This window comes from Dipteris shenzhenensis, chromosome 21 (genome assembly GCF_047967505.1).
Source record: "Dipteris shenzhenensis isolate YYH24624 ecotype China chromosome 21, Dip_SZ_1.0, whole genome shotgun sequence".
NCBI classification, from domain to species: domain Eukaryota; kingdom Viridiplantae; phylum Streptophyta; class Polypodiopsida; order Gleicheniales; family Dipteridaceae; genus Dipteris; species Dipteris shenzhenensis.
This window is the reverse complement of record NC_141616.1, coordinates 9408307-9425847: the sequence shown is the minus strand read 5'-3', so window position 1 is coordinate 9425847 and position 17541 is coordinate 9408307. Positions and strand designations below refer to the sequence as shown.

The following is a 17541-nucleotide window of genomic DNA, read 5'->3' as shown; positions in this document are numbered from 1 at the left end:
TGGTTCCCTTGGCCATCTTTGGGTTGAAAAAAATGTTTAGTGTAGATTACTTCATGTAAAAGGCACCATGATTGGGAAGAGGAAGGGAGGGAGAGAGGGAGGGAGAGAGAGGGAGGAGAGAGAGGGAAGAGAGAGAGGGAAGAGAGGGAGGAGAGAGGGAAGAGAAGAGAGAGGAGAGAGAGAGAGAGAGAGGAGAGAGAGAGAGAGAGAGAGGGAGGGAGAGAGAGGAGAGAGAGGGAGGAGAGAGAGAGGGGGAGAGAGAGAGAGAGGGAGGAGAGAGAGGAGAGGGAGGGAGAGAGAGAGGGGGGGAGGAGAGAGAGAGAGAGAGAGAGAGGGGGGGAGATAGGGATAGAGGGGGGGGGAGGGAGGAGAGAGAGAGAGAGAGAGAGAGAGAGAGAGAGAGAGGGGGGGGGAGGGAGGAGACAGAGAGAGAGAGAGAGAGAGAGAGAGAGAGGGGGGGGAGGAGAGAGAGAGAGAGAGAGAGAGAGAGAGAGAGAGAGGGGGGGGAGGGAGGAGAGAGAGGAGAGAGGAGGAGAGAGAGAGGGAGGGAGGAGAGAGAGAGAGAGAGAGAGAGAGAGGGAGAGAGAGAGAGAGAGAGAGAGAGAGAGGAGAGAGAGGGAGGAGAGAGAGAGAGAGAGGGGGGGAGGCAGGAGAGAGAGAGAGAGAGAGAGAGAGATAGGGATAGAGAGAGAGGGGGAGGGAGAAGAGAGAGAGAGAGACAGAGAGAGGGATAGAGAGAGAGGGGGGGAGGGAGGAGAGAGAGAGAGAGAGAGAGAGAGAGAGAGGGGGGGGGGGGGGGGAGGGGGAGGAGAGAGAGAGAGGAGGGATAGAGAGAGAGGGGGGAGGGAGGAGAGAGAAAGAGAGAGAGAGAGAGAGGGATAGAGAGAGAGATAGGGATAGAGAGAGAGAGAGAGAGGGGGGAGATAGGGATAGAGAGAGAGAGAGGGGGGGAGGAGAGAGAGGGGGGAGGGAGGGGAGAGAGAGAGAGAGAGATGGAGAGAGAGGGGGGGGGGGAGATAGGGATAGAGAGAGAGAGAGAGAGAGGGGGGGGGGAGATAGGGAGCCTAGCAGCCTAACGGTTGTCTTATTATATTGCTATGGGCTCCATCGAGTTGAGAAACATAGAATTGCTATTTCTCTTTTTGGTTGTCATTCCTTTTGCGTCAATCGTTATTATGTTCTAAGATAGTGCATGGATTATTGCCAACATAGAACTCTTATTTTCCTTTGACAAACTGAGATGTTGCTTGCTTTGACCGAGAATTCTAGCAAACTTACAATGGAGAGATATATATATATATATATAGATAGAGAGAGAGAGAGAGAGAGAGAGGAGAGAGAGAGAGAGAGATTGGTTCATGTGCGTGTGCATCATGAGGGACACAATCAAAGGAAGAAAGAGAGAGAGAGAGAGAGAGAGAGCATTTGTGTGTGTGCAAGAAGGGGGGTGGGTGTTGTGCGAATGCTTTGCCTCTCTTCTAACTGAATAGTTCAGTAAAACTGAGCATAGAGCCAAGCCAAGTGGTTGCCTATGCTGGAGGATTTTGAAACTTGAAATTCTATTGCTAGAAATTACAAACATTTTAAAATCTCACTTTGAGACCCAACGGAGCGGATCTTTAACCCGTCGTAGACGGGTCATGCTACTCGTTGCTGTAACGACTCGATGTAGTTGAACAGCTTGTCGACGATGAATCGATGCTTGTGTTTGCGTCAAGTATTACCTTTGTAAATCGATCTCTATTTTGCTTGATTGTTGCTATATGTTCGTGGTATGCGTCTGCGAACATTTTGGATGTTGCAAGAATTGTATTTTCCGATTCTTGGAAGGGAATGTAAAGCAGGGATTGCTCGTGAGACGAAAGCGTGTGATGTCTATGTGCTCATTGAAATTGATGAATCGAATTATCCACTCTTTCTTTACTTTCGGTTGCCCCTCTTTCAACGTTTTGTATTTGCTTGTGTACTCAGCTAAACAAATGCCTAAATCGATAAAACAGATAACCAAAGGACACAAAAACGCACAAAAAATCGATTATCATAATGACTGAAGCCTTTCAAAAGTCCGATTTGGAATGTTTGGAATCAGGCCGATATACGAAAAGCACCAGACAAGATAGAAACGGCCCTATGTCTGCATGCAGAGTCGCAGAGCGTAGGAAATACCGGACGCCGAACAGGAAGTGAATATCTATGCATGCAAAGTCGCAACGCGTAGAAGGTCACCCAAGAGAAAGCTGCGAACAGAGTGTCCTGATCTCCGTAACAAAGAAACGGCGACCAAGATCACACTGTGGTCAATTCACTACGATGAGGGGAACCAGTCCAAACGTGCCCTTTCTAACTTAAGCTTTTCAGACGGTGGCAAGAATCATTGTTGCTAAGCATCAAAGGGAGATGACTATCCTGCTCCCTTGCTTCGTTTTCCTCGTGTGCCTCGCATCCACTTTGCTTTTTGCTAGTTTGCCACTTTTTGGTATCATGTGCTTTTCATTTTGTTTTCTTCATTTATGCTCCCAACTCTCTGTTCTCCCATCTAAGACCAGACGAAGCATGAAGACGAAGGAACGGTTTCGACCGCCGCAAGGTGTGCACAAGGGAGGAAGAGGTCGCGAATGCACAGGGCAAGAGCCAGCGTTTGCAGCAGAGAAGAAAGGAGGATGCACAAGGCAAGAAGCGGGAGTAGTCTGAGCGAATGTGAGGGAGGAGGGAGAGCCAGTAATCTAAAGAAAACCCTATTCTTATCGTGCCCTACTACCCCGCCTTACCCTCCTAACCTATGATATCTCTAACCACGTATTAAAATCTCCACTATCCTAGCATCATAGCAAAGTTTTAATAATATTAAACTCCCCTTCACATTCCCCATACATAGAGAAAAAGAGAAATCGATGGCTTATGCTTTTGCCTTTAGCATGCCAAAAAGATCAAACAAACCATACAGTCAACCCCTTACTCTACGGAAAAAATAGGGCTGCACAATACCCTAATGCAGAACAAACATTAAAGGAGGTAGGTGAGCTTGCAGTGTCAGTGTACCCTCTTTAAGCCTCAGTTTTGGTTCTGGGTCGACGCAAATAGCAACTCCACTCAGAAATGCGTAAGTTCAGTCGAGAAAGTGCAGCGACATGTAATTAACATGAGCAAAAGAGATATGTTCCTATTGTCACATGCTAGGCAGGCGATGAATCTGCACAACAGAAACGCAAGAATCGCGCGAGCAGAACGTCTGCTCGGATTGCTAAACAATGTAGGAATTTGCAGAATAGAAACCTAAACAGAACTGCTCCGATTGCTATTAGCAGTGGATGAATTTGCACAACAGAAACGCGGGCAAACAGAACCGGTCCGATTGCTTCTATCAAACAAGGATCGAATCGGGCAAACTGCTCCGATTGGACACTGTCGAGAATTGAATCAAGGAGACAGCACTGCTCCGATTTGATCCTGTCAAGGCGAAGTAAGATACGGTTGCATGTCCTTGAGAAGCCCGACGACCTGCTGGATCGTAGGTCGTTTGGACGGAACTTCAGCGGTGCAGAGATAGCCTATCCTCAACACCTCAACCATTTGATCTGCACATTTCTGATCGACGCAGGCCCTTGAATCCAAAGCATTGTCAATCCCTCCAATCCCTCTCTTCTCGTGCATTAGCAAGCGAACCCAGCTTAGTAAATCGCTCGCACTGCTGCAATCCTCGAAGTAGCAATCCCCCACTGGCTTCTTCCCTGTCACCAGTTCCAATAGCACCACGCCGTAGCTAAAGACGTCTCCCATGGTTGTCACCTCGCCTCCTGCTTGCCCATACTCCGGCGGCGCGTAGCCAGGACTGCCCCCAGCAAACACAGCATCGTTGCTTCCGGCCAGCAGCCCTGCTAGCCCAGTGTTGGCCAGATGCGGCTCGAAGTCTTCATCCAGCATCACATTGCTTGCCTTCACGTCCCTATGCACAATCTGCGTCGATTGACCGTGATGCAGAAACGCCAGCGCCCTTGCAACTCCCAAAGCGATGCGATGCCTGACAGGCCAGCTTAGATTAGCGGCCACTGGCAATGGTTCGATTTGCGCCCTTGACGATAGATCTCTACTTACGTCGTCGGGGAACGAAGTGTCCGCCTCGGCCCTCTCCGGCGAGCCAATAAGCCAACGATGCAAGCCCCCATTTTTCATAAATTCATAGATAACAAGCCTCTCCTCGCCTACGATGCAATAGCCTAGCAGCGGCACCAGATTCGGATGCTTAATCTTCGAGAGCATCACAAACTCTGCTGCAGCAACTTCGTTTGTTAGTATTCTTCCCTCAATGAGGACCTTGATGGAGACGTGCAGGTCTCCCGGCAGAACCGCACTGTAAACCGGCCCGAGACCTCCCTGCGAAATCTGAGTCTCTTTGTTGAAATTAGACGTTGCCCGAAGCAGGTCTGCAAACGTTAGACTAAGGAGCGGCTTCTCGAACATCACCACTGCAGCTGAGTTCGGATTTTTCACATTCGCACCCCAAGGACCAGAGTTGCTCTCGAAAGAGAAAGGACCCGAGAGATATCTATCGTCCCTGGAGAGACCCTTTCTAACAGGCCAGTTTCTTCTCTTTCCGAAGCATATAGCTGCAACGAGTAAAAGGAGGCACGCTGCCACAGCAGCTCCAACAATGATGCCAAGAAGCACAGCCAGCCTCATCCCGGATTTCGAGGGCTTTGGTGAGGCGAAAATGTCGGCCGCCAGTGGTTGGCATGGCAGTCCCTTGAAAGAATCGGCACCGAATTTCTGTAGCAACGCGGCGTTACATCCGAGATGGAAATTGTAGGAAAGATTGAGGTATTTCAAACGGGGTAGCTGCGAAAGTTGTGATGCATCGCCGCTTAGAACATTCCTCGAGAGGTCCAGGTGAGTGAGTGAAAGCAACTTGGTCAAGGACCGAGGAATGGAACCACTCAGATTGTTGTTGGACAGGTCAATGACCGTGAGGTTGCTGAAGCTGCCCAAGCTTTCCGGAATGCCTCCGAACAGATGAGTAGACGAAAGATTAAGGATTTTGAGACCCACGGCTCCGTCCACGACAGGAAACGGACCGGCGGTGAAGGCGTTACCTGCGAGATCCAAACGAACAAGAGCGGCAGTGAGAAAGTCAAGCAAGGTGACAAAGTACCCACCATCTTATCGTAAGATACATCCAAAATGGAAGCGACAGAAAGATTCCATGAGTTCCATCCAATGCAGCCGGCTCTACAGTGGACGGATTACCGCTGAGGTCGAGCTCAGTAAGCCGTGAGCCGAAGGAGGCGTTAGCTTGCAAAGCTCCGGAGAGACGATTGCCGCCGAGTCTAACAACCTTGCAGGACTTGAGCTGCGGGAGGGGACCTGCGAATTGGTTGTGGGAGAGGTTAACGGTCTCCAGCTGGCTGAGAGCGTTGAGAACCGAGAGGGAGCCACCGAAAGAGTTGAAAGAGAGGTCGAGGGAGAAGAGGCTAAGCAGGTTGGAGAGCTGGGAGGGGAGCTGACCGGTGAGCGAGTTCCGGGAGAAGTTAAGGGAAGAGAGGTGAAGAAGGGAAGCGAGGTTGGGAGGGAGGGGGCCAGAGAGGTGGTTATTGGAGAGGTCGAGGGAGAAGAGGGAGGAGGAGGGGGAGGAGAAGGTGTGGGAGGAGATGGTATGAGAGAAGGAATTGGAGGAGAGGTAGAGGAAGCGGAGATGGGGAAGGAGGAGGAGCTGAGGAGGGAGAGGACCAGAGAAGGAGTTATGAGAGAGATCAACACGAGAAAGTTGGGTGAGGTTGGAAAGGAGAGGAGGAGGAGCGATGGAGAAGGAGTTGGACGAGAGAGAAAGGTATTGGAGTTTGGAGAGCGAGAAGAGATCGGAAGGCAAGGTTCCATGGATTGAATTGTTGAACAGACTCAGCTGAGTGAGTGCCGAGAGAGCTCCCAGAGTGCCCTCCGGGATGCTCCCTCGTAAGCCCATATCTTCTAGGAAAACACCCACAATTCTTTGCTGTTGTTGCTCATCGACCATGCACCGAACTCCATGCCATTTGCAAACTGGAGCACTCAAATTGTAGACCGAAGAAGATGATGATGAAGACGAAGACGATGACGATGACGAAAACCCTGCTAGCGTTGCTTCCAGGAACTTTTGTAGCGCAAGCTTGTCTGCTTCTATCAAGCTCTTCGTAGATGCTACTACTACTGCTCTTGATGTTGCTGTTGCTGTTGCTTTTGTTGTTGTTGTTGCTGCTGCTGCTACTTCCCATTGTATCTTGCTTCCCAAGAGTAATACTACCACCATCGCCACCACCTGCACCTCCCTTGCTCCATCGCTCCCGTTCCCCATCTCTCTCTCCCCCCACCTTCCCTCTCAGCCCATCCCTCCTCCCTCCTCAACAAGCCCCTCACAGCTGTTCTGCTTTTGCTCCTCACTTACACCTCTCACAGCTCCTCCCCACCTTCCCTGCGCGATCGTGAACCCACCCACCACCTCTTACTCTCTCGCTTCCGATCCACCAGCATTGATGCCTTCCCCTGTGGGAGCGCACTTGGCTCACGAGATGCAGGTCGAGCTTTTGGGATAACGCAGCTGCGCAGTGGGGAGTCCTTGGGGAGTCGGGAAGACGAAACAAATGGGCGTTTCTTTGTGGCATCTGCATCTGCCCTTCTTCACTAAACGCTGGGGTAAATCAACGAGATCCATTGTTTCTTACTTTACCTGACTCTCTCTCATACACACAGACCTTGTCACCTCCCTATGGCCGAATGACTTCAAAAACCAATCTAGCATGAAAATCTAGCAGGCCTGGAAAGTTGAAACCCAAAAATTCCAAGGAACCTTGCCATACGGTTACACCCAAGACCCCCAAAGGATCCAAAGTAGGGAAAAGACTCGATCCAAAGTAGGGAAAAGACTCGAGTCATCAAATCCCTCCCTTCTATCTTGCTCTCTCAGGTCACCGTTTGATGCTGACCTCGGTAGCCAAGGTGACCAAAGTGCCCGAGTCGGAGAGTCCCTGCCCTATCTCATAATGAAAGTAAGACCTTTCAAAACACCTTTCATCATTCATCTCCTTCCCCCACAACGAGGATGTGTTCTAGCACACTTCGAGAATCCACACTACATTCCCCATATGTTTACAAACCTCATCCTCAACGAAGAAAGGATAATTGCATGTGGCCACTCTTATTGATGACACAAGCTTCCTCTATTGTCTTCACCCTGTAAGCCCGCCACGAACTCCTTGGTAACACTGGGGCCATAAGAGCAACACTAAGGTCTGGCAGGCAACACCTCTATAAAGCAACAAGCATGCCTAGGAATAAAATGCAAATCCATTTATGTGTTCACATTGGGGGATCTGTACCTCTCAAATGTGTGGGAGCCATAACCACCTCAAGGATTGCGAGCCCTTCATGGCGTGAAGGAAGGGTTGATTGTTAGTCGACTAGAAGCTATCGAAATCTCAATATTACGTTCAAAATTATAATAGAAGTAAATCTAATTAGCAACCTTTAAACAATAGTTTGCATGAATATGGCCTCATGTAACTTTCTTTTCTTGTTTATTTCTTGCAAGAAAAATAAAATTGGTTAAAAATGAAAAAAAGAAAATTTACAGCTAGATCCTCTAGTTTGGTAAGGTAGTTTTTTCAATCAAATAGAAATGTCTTGGCAACTATCACTTGCAAACTTTGGAAACGCATTCATATTTAATGAGTTTCCATTATATACATTGAGCAGCCTAATCTTTGATGATTGTTGGTGATAAGGCAAAGATGTGAGGTTATGGAAATGTTTGATATCTATTGGTTGGCGTCATGAAAATGTTTTTTTCTTTTATGGGGACTATCGTTGAGAATAAGGCCAAAACTTGGGTTATGAAAATCTTTGATGACTATTGGTGATAGGCGAAGTATGTCTTGCACCTTCAAACCTCCCTTTTGGGTAGGTACTGTAAACGATTGCGTGCAGTGTAGGCCCCACGCGCAGGTGGCCCTTAGTATGGCCAAATTTTGTAAATAGGTCTTTTTTTTTGTCAGGGTCGACCACCTTGCTGTTACAATCGACACTTTGAACAAAAAACAAAAGTATGTCTTGTGTCATCCGATCCACAAGAGCGCAAACAAAAATATTAAAGCTTACTACCATCATTGCTCTAGTTGTAAGTATTAATTTCAAGGAACAACGGTATCATCTTTTGACTTCTAGATGTGACATTATACTGAACATTTTGAAGAGAGCAGTTTTTGTCCACTCCAACAGAAAACTACTCGAGCTTAACATTGCATGCGACCCAAGCATCGACACCCTGCTTCACACCTCGAACATGAACAATGCTGGATGAACCTTGCCCAAGCTATTGAGGTATGATCTTCCTGAGGTAGAATTATCTATGGAGGACTCACAAGTCCTGGATACATATGTGGACATCACCAAAAATCGAGGGCAAGATGAACTAATTGACGAAGCCTCTATGCATTGCTCGTCTCACAACCTTCAGGATATCAGTAAGCATTTTGCATCAACTGACAAAGGTGCTACCCAAAAGGTAGGAATGCTCAAGGCCCGAGTCGCCATCAATCCAAATAACCTCTATCATGAGTATATTAGGCTACATAGCTACAGTTTTTTCCTTCTGTTTATGGGCAGAGTTCCCACAGAAAATGAATTCCCGCGATGGTTTCATGGGGCGTTCCTTGGTCAGTGCACCCTTTGAGATTATAGATTTATTGGGAAAGGCTTTTCTCAAGCTTCGATGTCGACCTAGGTGGAAAGAAATTGGCTACTTACTTGATGTGTGGGCTACCGTGGCAATCTCATACACAACAATTCCTGGAGCACAATGTTTAACGTAAATGACATTCTCCAATATGAATGCTTGGTGTGGGTATACTTCCCAATTCTCAACGAGGTTCTTGCTCAAGAAGTGGCTAATATTGCAGCTACACTCGAATATGTCTTGTACGTCCCACCAGTCCAACCTAAGAAGGCAACACCACAAGCTTGACAGAAGGCAAGGACCTCCATCACAGTTGGAGCTCACCTGAGCTCACGCTTTCTAATGGATGGGAAATCATTGTACCAATGGTGTTTGGATCTTTTCCCGACACGTGCTACTCTCACAAGCAACCAGGTCACTTTGCCTGTGATTGCCCATTACGCAACTCTTTCAAGGACTCTCCAAAGATTTGAAGCCCTTAGATCAAACAGTCCAGCAAAACTCTGACTTCGATTTCAACAGTGCACCACAGGCAGGTCCATCATGCGCGAAGCAACTCACAGAGCCTATGCACAATGATGCAATGTCCAAAGAGCAAGTAGGTAAGGTCTCCAAACCATGCCTTATGGCTACTAGGGAGGTTCCTAAGGATACTTCCAAACAACAAAGGCATCAACATCAAGAGGATGATGAAAATCAACAACATATGGCACAAAACGTATGACGGCAAGAAAGCAAGGATCAAGAACATTCTCGCCACATGGCATCACCCTCACGCACTCCAAGGTCTGTTAATCTTAGATCTGTCAAAGGGGCGACACTCCCTTCAGCATTCAAGAACATCTATGGCATGTTGGAAGATCTTAGGGAGGACATTGAAAGGGATACTGACACATGAGATGGACATGAATAGTTTTAGCCTCCTTAGCTAGAATATTCGAGGCATGTGTGCCAACTGGAAGAAGCAGTCTGTCGTTAGGGTCCTTTGAGAAGTTGCCCTCCATAAGAAATTTAAACAGGGAATAATGATAGTAACTATTGAACAGTACCTAGCTACAGCTTCTTCTCCAACTATCCAATTAGAGGCCAAGGAGGCATTGCTCTCCTAGTTAGGTCGAAACTCAACCCCACTCTAGTAAGCAGTGAGCCCCATGGTTCCTACTTGGTAGTGGAAATTTCAGTGCTTGGAAATTCCTTCATGGTCGTCTCAGTTTACGCTCCGAATATGCCCAGCAAGCGAGCGCAACTTTGGAACCACCTCCAATAATAATTTGCAAATCAGCAGGTCATCTTCGCTGGCGATTGGAACATGACTATTCATCATAAGACTACTCGCATATTATTCCTACTCAATTGACTTAGGAGAATCAAGCTTGCGAGAGTTTTTAGTGCTGTGCTGATCCAATTGATCGATGCTCCTTCGATTCCACACACAGGCTTAAGTGTTTTACATGGCACAATAGGCATGGAGACTCAACCTGGTGCTCAGCTAGGTTGGACCAGATTTGCATCTCAAAAGGGGCCCGTGGATTGGTTCGAGAGGGAAAGGCAACATTCTTAAGCAAGAAACGGCTTCAGATCATATGCCTATCGTTTCCAGGTTCTCTCACTAGCAGGAGCGCCTAAAGGTCCAATTCCATTTTAGGTCCATATATCCTTCTTTGGCAAGCCGAATTTCGATCAATTAGTCAAAAATGCTTGGCATGGTACTCGAATGAATTCTACAAATCTAGTAAAAAGGTGGGTGGCATGTCTGAAGGTTATCTTGTCAGTCAGTAAGATATATGGGAAGTTTGTAGCACAACCTCAGAGATTGTAGGACGCCAGACTTGATTACATTTGATCTTGCTAGATGCTCTTCAAACCAATCCTCATGACCCCTATATGTCTGCTCTTCTAAGTCCTTAGAATTGCATATACGGGCTAACTCTCATGCAAGGTTGTCAGCAGCCAAAATTTAGGCAGGTCTTCGGTGGATGGAATTAGCCGACAAACCATCACTTTTTTCTAAAAGTGCATCAAGGAGAAGATTGAAGTCTTGCTTGAATGACCATGGTAGAATAGTGGAAGGAGATGATGCTGGAGCGTCCCTTATGCTGAACCATCTTTCTCAAATAGTTGCTTCGCACCCTGGCGAAGCCCCTAATTTCTCAAATAGTTGCTTTGCACCCTGGCGAAGCCCCTAATTGTGATCAAAAAGTTGAAAGATTTATTGAGCCCACAATGCCTATCTTAGTGTTCAAGAAGAACTGATGCTACAAAGACCCTTTTCCAAGCCCGAATTACAAGATGTAGTGGCTCTTGAAAAGGCACTTGGACCTGATGGCATACCATTAGATTTCTACATACATTATTGGAATATTTGTGGTCATGACCTCACCACTCTTCTGAATTACTGTTGTGCTCGAGGCTCTCCCTCGCATTTTATCAACTTGGGAGTTATCAAGCTGATTCCAAAATTAGTTAGTAGGCTCTCCCCAGGTGATTGGCGGTCGCTTACCATGCCGAATCGTGCTTATAAAGTCCTAGCCAAAGCTATGGATTTTCGAGTGAAATTCATTCTAACAGGATGTATTCATCATTGACAATATGGCTTCATACAACACGGGTGAAATATACACGAAGCTATCCTCAACATGCTTCTAGCTATTGAGGCGGCCGTTGCCATATTCTCTCTTTCTCTCTATCTCTCCTCTCTCTCTTTCATTCTCATGCTCTGCTCCTCACACTCACATCCCTCTTTTAGCCTCACGTTCACATCCCTCTTTTAGCCCACAAAGACTCTCTATTGATCTACCTCTCTCCTACCTAGAGACCCAACAGAGCGGGTCTCTAATCTGTCGCAGACAGGTCATGCTACTCATGTTTTTAAAGGCATGCACCCACTCATTGGAGTCCTCAAGCCAATTCATAGTTACATTTGAGATTCGTGTTGCGCTCTCTCTCGTTTGGAAACTGCTTAAAATGAAAATTAGAAAGCTTCTCTATAGCGCACACATGGTATAAGCATGTTTCTTTTGCTCCACCCCACGACGACAACCATCCAACTCCAGAGTCCAGAGTCCATACTCCCCACGTTTTAGCGCAAAGGTATCGCGATTTTAGAGCGACCTTTGAGGCATCAGGAATCAGGATATGCCTTGGACAATAAATCTTACGCCAAGTCAGAGCTGCGCATTATTTATAACTTTTGGACCCCCTGTCCTCTGCCCAATCCCAGGCACGCCCTGGATGCTGTCCCCTGTCCAATACCACCGACTTCATCATCATTTCATTAAGACGAAGGCGGTATTCTGCAGGCTGCCAGCAAGCTCCCACATAATATGGTCATGGTGGATCGGTGGCCGTTATACTTTTCGTGAGATCAGGAAATTACCCATTAGGCCTTCTATCATTAAGTCCACGTCCAATTATACAGCGTTTCCAGACTCCCGAGAAAGAGGCGACAGGCCGCGGCCCGCAATCCTTCTCAGAGTGTCCTCGGGCTTCACCAGCTTGTTTTGCGTCACTCTCAATGACAAGGATTTTAACTTTTGATTTTGAACTTTGAAGTTTGAAATTCAAGTCTCAAGCCAGTAGCTTTGCTTATTCTATCTTCTATTTTTCTTGAGGAGAATGCCATTCGGCCTTTGAGAACGTAACTAGTTGTTTCCACGCAGGGCAAAAAGCCCCATTTGAATTGCAGTGTAGACATCTCGTTAGTTCCCACGCTTGAGCATTAAGGTGGCGCAGTGAGCGAACGATGCTCATTTGGATCCAACAGCCTCCTGGATGCAACTTCCCTTGAAGGGAGAGCCTGTGCCTCGTGGACGTCATCCAACCAATCCCCTCTCTCCCATCCCTTAATGCATAGCTCTGCCTGCCTGTGCAGTGGTCTGCACTGCTCCTCCTTGATCCTGCAGCTGCAGTGCAGCACCCGAATTCCTGGGCGTGGAAACAGAAAATGGGGTGACGCTTGGGAATCCCCACAGCCACGGATATCAAATGGGAAATCTTCCAGCAGGGGAAATGGCGCTTTTTCCCCTGCGTGGAAACAGCTTGTAACATGTTTCAAATTTGCAATTGACCTACCCCTCTCCCCCCCTCCCAAAAAAAACCTACCCCTCGTGCACACAATAGTGATAATTTTCATTCAAAAGTATTTCTTAAACAAAGATGGATAATCATGGGACGCCAAAGGGACACATCCTTGAGTCCAAAAGGCAAGTCACACAGCACGTGATCAATAATTTAAATTCAAAGGCGTGCAAACAATTTTGGGGTGTGAGCTTGAGTATGGCCGGCTACTCATTGAAAATTGTACATCCAATTAACATTAAGTATACTTTAAAGCATGGTGGACTAAACGTACCAAAACAAGATAGTTAGGGATTCGAGAACTTTCAAGATCCCCCATTCGAGGTAAGATGAGACTAAAAGTCATTGAGGCGTATAAAGAAACAAACAAATGTAAAATGGAGAAAAGTGCAGATTTTGTATTTGTTTGCCATCATAAAGCCTTCCCCATTTTTGATTTTGCTTGTCATTCTAACCTAGAGCTAATAGATCAAAGCATGATGACAATAGAATGTTCTTCTCGAAGAAAAGCGTTTACGACACATGGGGTGGCCTCAATGTCTTTCTGCATGTTCTACAATGGGAGATGAGTCCATATTGCAACTTTATTTTAAATTAAAAATGTGGAAGACATTACAAAAATTCCATTCCTACATCACATCATCTTTCTAGCAAGACATAAAAGATGATGTTATTCCAATAATGTAATCTACCACACTTTAATTTTCTAGTCCATTATGACATGGACCCATTTGCATATTTCTAGGGCAATATGAACTATCGCTCACAAAAACATTTTTCTTAACAAATCACAAAACTTGGGATTTCAAAATTTTGAAGGTTTTTACTTGAGAATTCGTAGATTTACGTAACTAAATTGACTAAAATTTTGTAGCTTTTACAAAATTAAGGAAATATGTTTACAGGTGAAAATGAAAATGTTGCAAGTTCATTGTATATAGTTTATATGAAAGCTCCTTGACTAGGCTCACCATAGTCCACATAACATTAAAGATATTCTTTAGAATAAATAGTGAGATCTCATTGCTATAATACAAATGTTTCCACATAGAAGGATAAAGGTTAAATGACTTCTCTAGCAAAGAATGCTTGCAAATAGGAGACTAATAGTTAGAAAGGCCTTCGTTTTGACATCAATTTATTGTCTTCAAGGCATATCCTTATGCCCTTCATCATGTATGCATGCTCCATGTGGCTATTTGCCAAATGACATCAACCCATGGAACAATAAGGACTTGTGGTAACTCCAATGTCATGTTATTCTTGTGCAAACAGTATTTGAGTCACATGACATGGCTTTGTTGTATACACTGAGTATTGTATTTTAAGTGCAGATGTCCTACAATTGTAATAAGATGTTAAGTATAGAAAATTGGCATCTTGGCAATAAAAGGAAAATTAGCATTAATGAATATAACTTGTAGATAGCTAATATGGGGAACAAATTAATAGGTTTGGCAAAGAGAAGATGCTACTTGCTATGGATAATCGTGGTTGCTCCAAGAGGCCATGGAGGTGGTTGTGGAGGAATATTTCCTTATTCAAGGCCATAAGGGACTCAAAGCCGTAAGGCAGAACCTATTTGGTGAAGCACGACATTTCGTTAGGAGCCGTTTGGGCTTCATGATATCCCAAGAGTTAGAAGGCTCTTCAAGAAAGGTATAAAGGCTGGGGTGATCTCTGGGACCCCAAAGGTGCAGATTGGTATGCTTTGGGTGACTGACTTGTGGGTTAGGTTCTCCCTTAATGACAATGACGTGAACCTCCTGGGGTAGTGATGGAAAGGACCCCTCAGCACTAGTCGTCTAATGTAGTAACCTCTCTCGACTGGTGGATAAATCATTGGCAGATTGGAAGGACGAGACTAAGCAAAATCTTGGCAAGCCTACTCTATTGCAATCACACATGAGTACTCTTTGATCTCAGCCTTGAATAAAAAATGGTCTCTCATACGTGGCATGGGGTGGTGGAGAGGTGGAGAGAGCAATTTAAGGAGATATAGAAGGTCTGTACATTAGGGAAGATGACTTTGCGCTCTGGAAGGTCATACATTAGTGGCTCCCAATTAGGGGCCAAATTGCAAAGCGTCCGAGCGTGTCTTCAGTCAACCCCCTCTACAATAGCTCGTTTGAATTGGTGAACCACGTCTTTTGGCACTGCATAGTAGCGAGAGGCTTGGATGAGAGTGGAGACAGCTATCCAAAACATCGGGCTCATGACTAAATCCTGCATTGGCTCAAAATGGAGATGTGTACTCACATGTGAGATCATGCAAGTGCCTTCGACCTTGGCAGCATGTTGGCTATTTATTCATGCTGTAGTAATCCTAGCCATCTGGGAAACCAAGAACATACATGTGTTTCAACTATCTAATCCCTTCGTTGCAAGGGAGTAACTGATGATGGCTCTAGTCAAATGCCTACTTGGGGATTTTGGCTGGTTGTAGAGTGATAAGAGTCCGGTGGTAAGCAGAAATCTACTCCTTCGGAGCTCACATCCTCATGTAACCCTTGCTACATGTAGCGCTAACAATGGGTTGCTCTCCTGCCAACTCGACCAAATTTTGTATTTTTGGGCCTCACCAGCCAATTAATATGAAAACCCCTTTTTTGTGATTAAAAAAAAAGATTGAATAGTTTACAATCTTAGATAGAATGGCCTATGTTAATAAGAACTATGCATCAATGACCAACTAAAACAACTCGATGGCAACAACAATGATGCATTGTGTTGATTGAAAGAAGAGTCATACCTCCTATTGTTCTCTAGTGGCTCCCAATCAGCATATAAATATGGTTGAAATTGTTCAATTGGTATAAGAGGCTTGGGATGTAAACTTATTAATTCCCCCTACATTTAAGACTTTAAGTCCCATGCATCAAAAGGAGATCATGTAAATTGTTAATGGTGCAACATAGTAGATAAGGGCAAGCGCATTACATGTAAGAATACAAATTTTGACAATTGTGTCACTAAGGTGTGGAGAACAACCATGTCATTTTTCAAATATGTAATGTAGCATGTAAGTATCTAGAAGGGGATTCATGAATTCAAGATACTTATATGCATTAGGAGATGAAATAAAAACTTGTCCAATCTGATTATTTTATATAATATATCCAAAATACAAAATACTTACTTTGTTTATTTATACATGTAGATTTATGGCGGAGTGTCTGAATTGGAAAATGTATACATGCAAGAGGGGGCTAATGAATTGCATGAGAAAATGCAAACATAAAAATTAGGGGTATTTTTGATAGACAATTGCTCGTAGATGCTTATGTGGGGTCTATGACGAGTGACCCCTCCGGCAATAGTTGAGGGATGACCCTCACTCTACTCTCCTATCTGACTCATGTAGACTTGAGCTCATGCAAACTTGAGCTACAAGTCACTGCCAAGCACATGGTAAGAATCCAATAATTGTTGCCTTAGACTTCATCAACACAAAGCTAAGAGCACTCAAGTCACATTTACACAAAGCTAAGGGCACTCAAGCTCCATCAAATGCAAGACTAAGCTGCACTAGTTAGCAAGAAATAAGTATGTCGCCTCTATAAGTCTTGACTCTCTTCATGGAGTCGCCCTTATGGCTTCAACGTTTCATCTTTTCCCCTAAAAGTATTGAGTCCCTAAGCATCCCTACCTTGTCTCTATAGCTCACTATAATCTCTAACCCCCCTAGCGCAGTCCCAGTTATAGACGCATGTCATGCATACTAGTGTAGCCAATTGAGTTGTTGTCTCTTCCCTCAACTGCCCTTTACCTCCCACCTTGCTCTTCTTTCCTTAACAATCTCTAGAAGTATAAATAGATCTCACTGCACAACTCACTATGAGTTTAAATAGCCATGGCATAGTCTCAACTACAAATGCAAATACTATTGTAACCGGCTGAGGTGCTCTCATTTCCCTTTGTCACCTCCTAGATTGTATTCTCCGGCATCCTTTAAGAGAATAATAGTCAAGGGATGACCCTCACTCTACTCTTGTATCTGACTCATGTAGACTTGAGCTACAAGTCACTGCTAGGCACATGGTAAGAATCCAATAAGCTTTGCCTTAGACATCATCAACACAAACCTAAGAGCACTGAAGTCCCATTTACACAAAGTTAAGGGCACTCAAGCTCCATAAAATGTAGTACTAAGCCCCATTAGTTAGCAACATATAAAGTATGTTGCCTTTATTAGTCTTGACTCGCTTCTTGGAGTTGCCCTTGTGGCTTGTGGATGAGCGGCAATCAACATCTCACCCTCTCGTCTCGAGCCCCTCCATCAACTCATGCACCATGCAGCATAGTCTCCTCAAGCAATGCATTGAGTAGAAGCACATAGAACATGTGGTACTTTGCCATGTGGTATATTAGAAGCCACATCTGCTTCTCATAAACAAATAAGCTTTGTGTGGCAGATCAAGTTTTCAGCATCCACAGTGCCACCACTACCTTGTGACACATGGCAGAATTGCACATTACCTTATCTTGCCATGCAATTAGGATACTTGGCAATGCATGTCATACTAACACCTTGGTAGATACATTAATAGTCCAAATAGTTCAACTTCCACCTCAGTTGCATAGTTAGCATGGCACATATACACTCTACCACATCATCATTTTGAGCACTCTTTTTTAGTCCAAGTAGTTCAACTTCCACCTCAGTTGCATAGTTAGCATGGCACATATACACTCTACCTTGTGACACATGGCACAACTGCACATTACCTTATCTTGCCATGCAATTAGGATCCTTGGCAATGCAT

The 17541-nt window shown here is 45.3% G+C and overlaps 1 protein-coding gene across 1 annotated transcript; it reads right to left on the bottom strand.

The window, feature by feature from the left end:
• Positions 1-3065: 3065 nt before the first annotated feature.
• Positions 3066-13121, bottom strand: LOC147888468 (putative LRR receptor-like serine/threonine-protein kinase At2g24230). Its single transcript, XM_087392167.1, has 4 exons — positions 13050-13121; positions 12562-12721; positions 5242-6099; positions 3066-5087 (listed from the first exon to the last, which is right to left on the bottom strand). The coding sequence occupies exons 1-4, from the start codon at positions 13119-13121 to the stop codon at positions 3451-3453; spliced, it is 2727 nt and encodes a 908-aa protein (XP_087248293.1). The 3' UTR covers positions 3066-3450.
• Positions 13122-17541: the final 4420 nt, after the last annotated feature.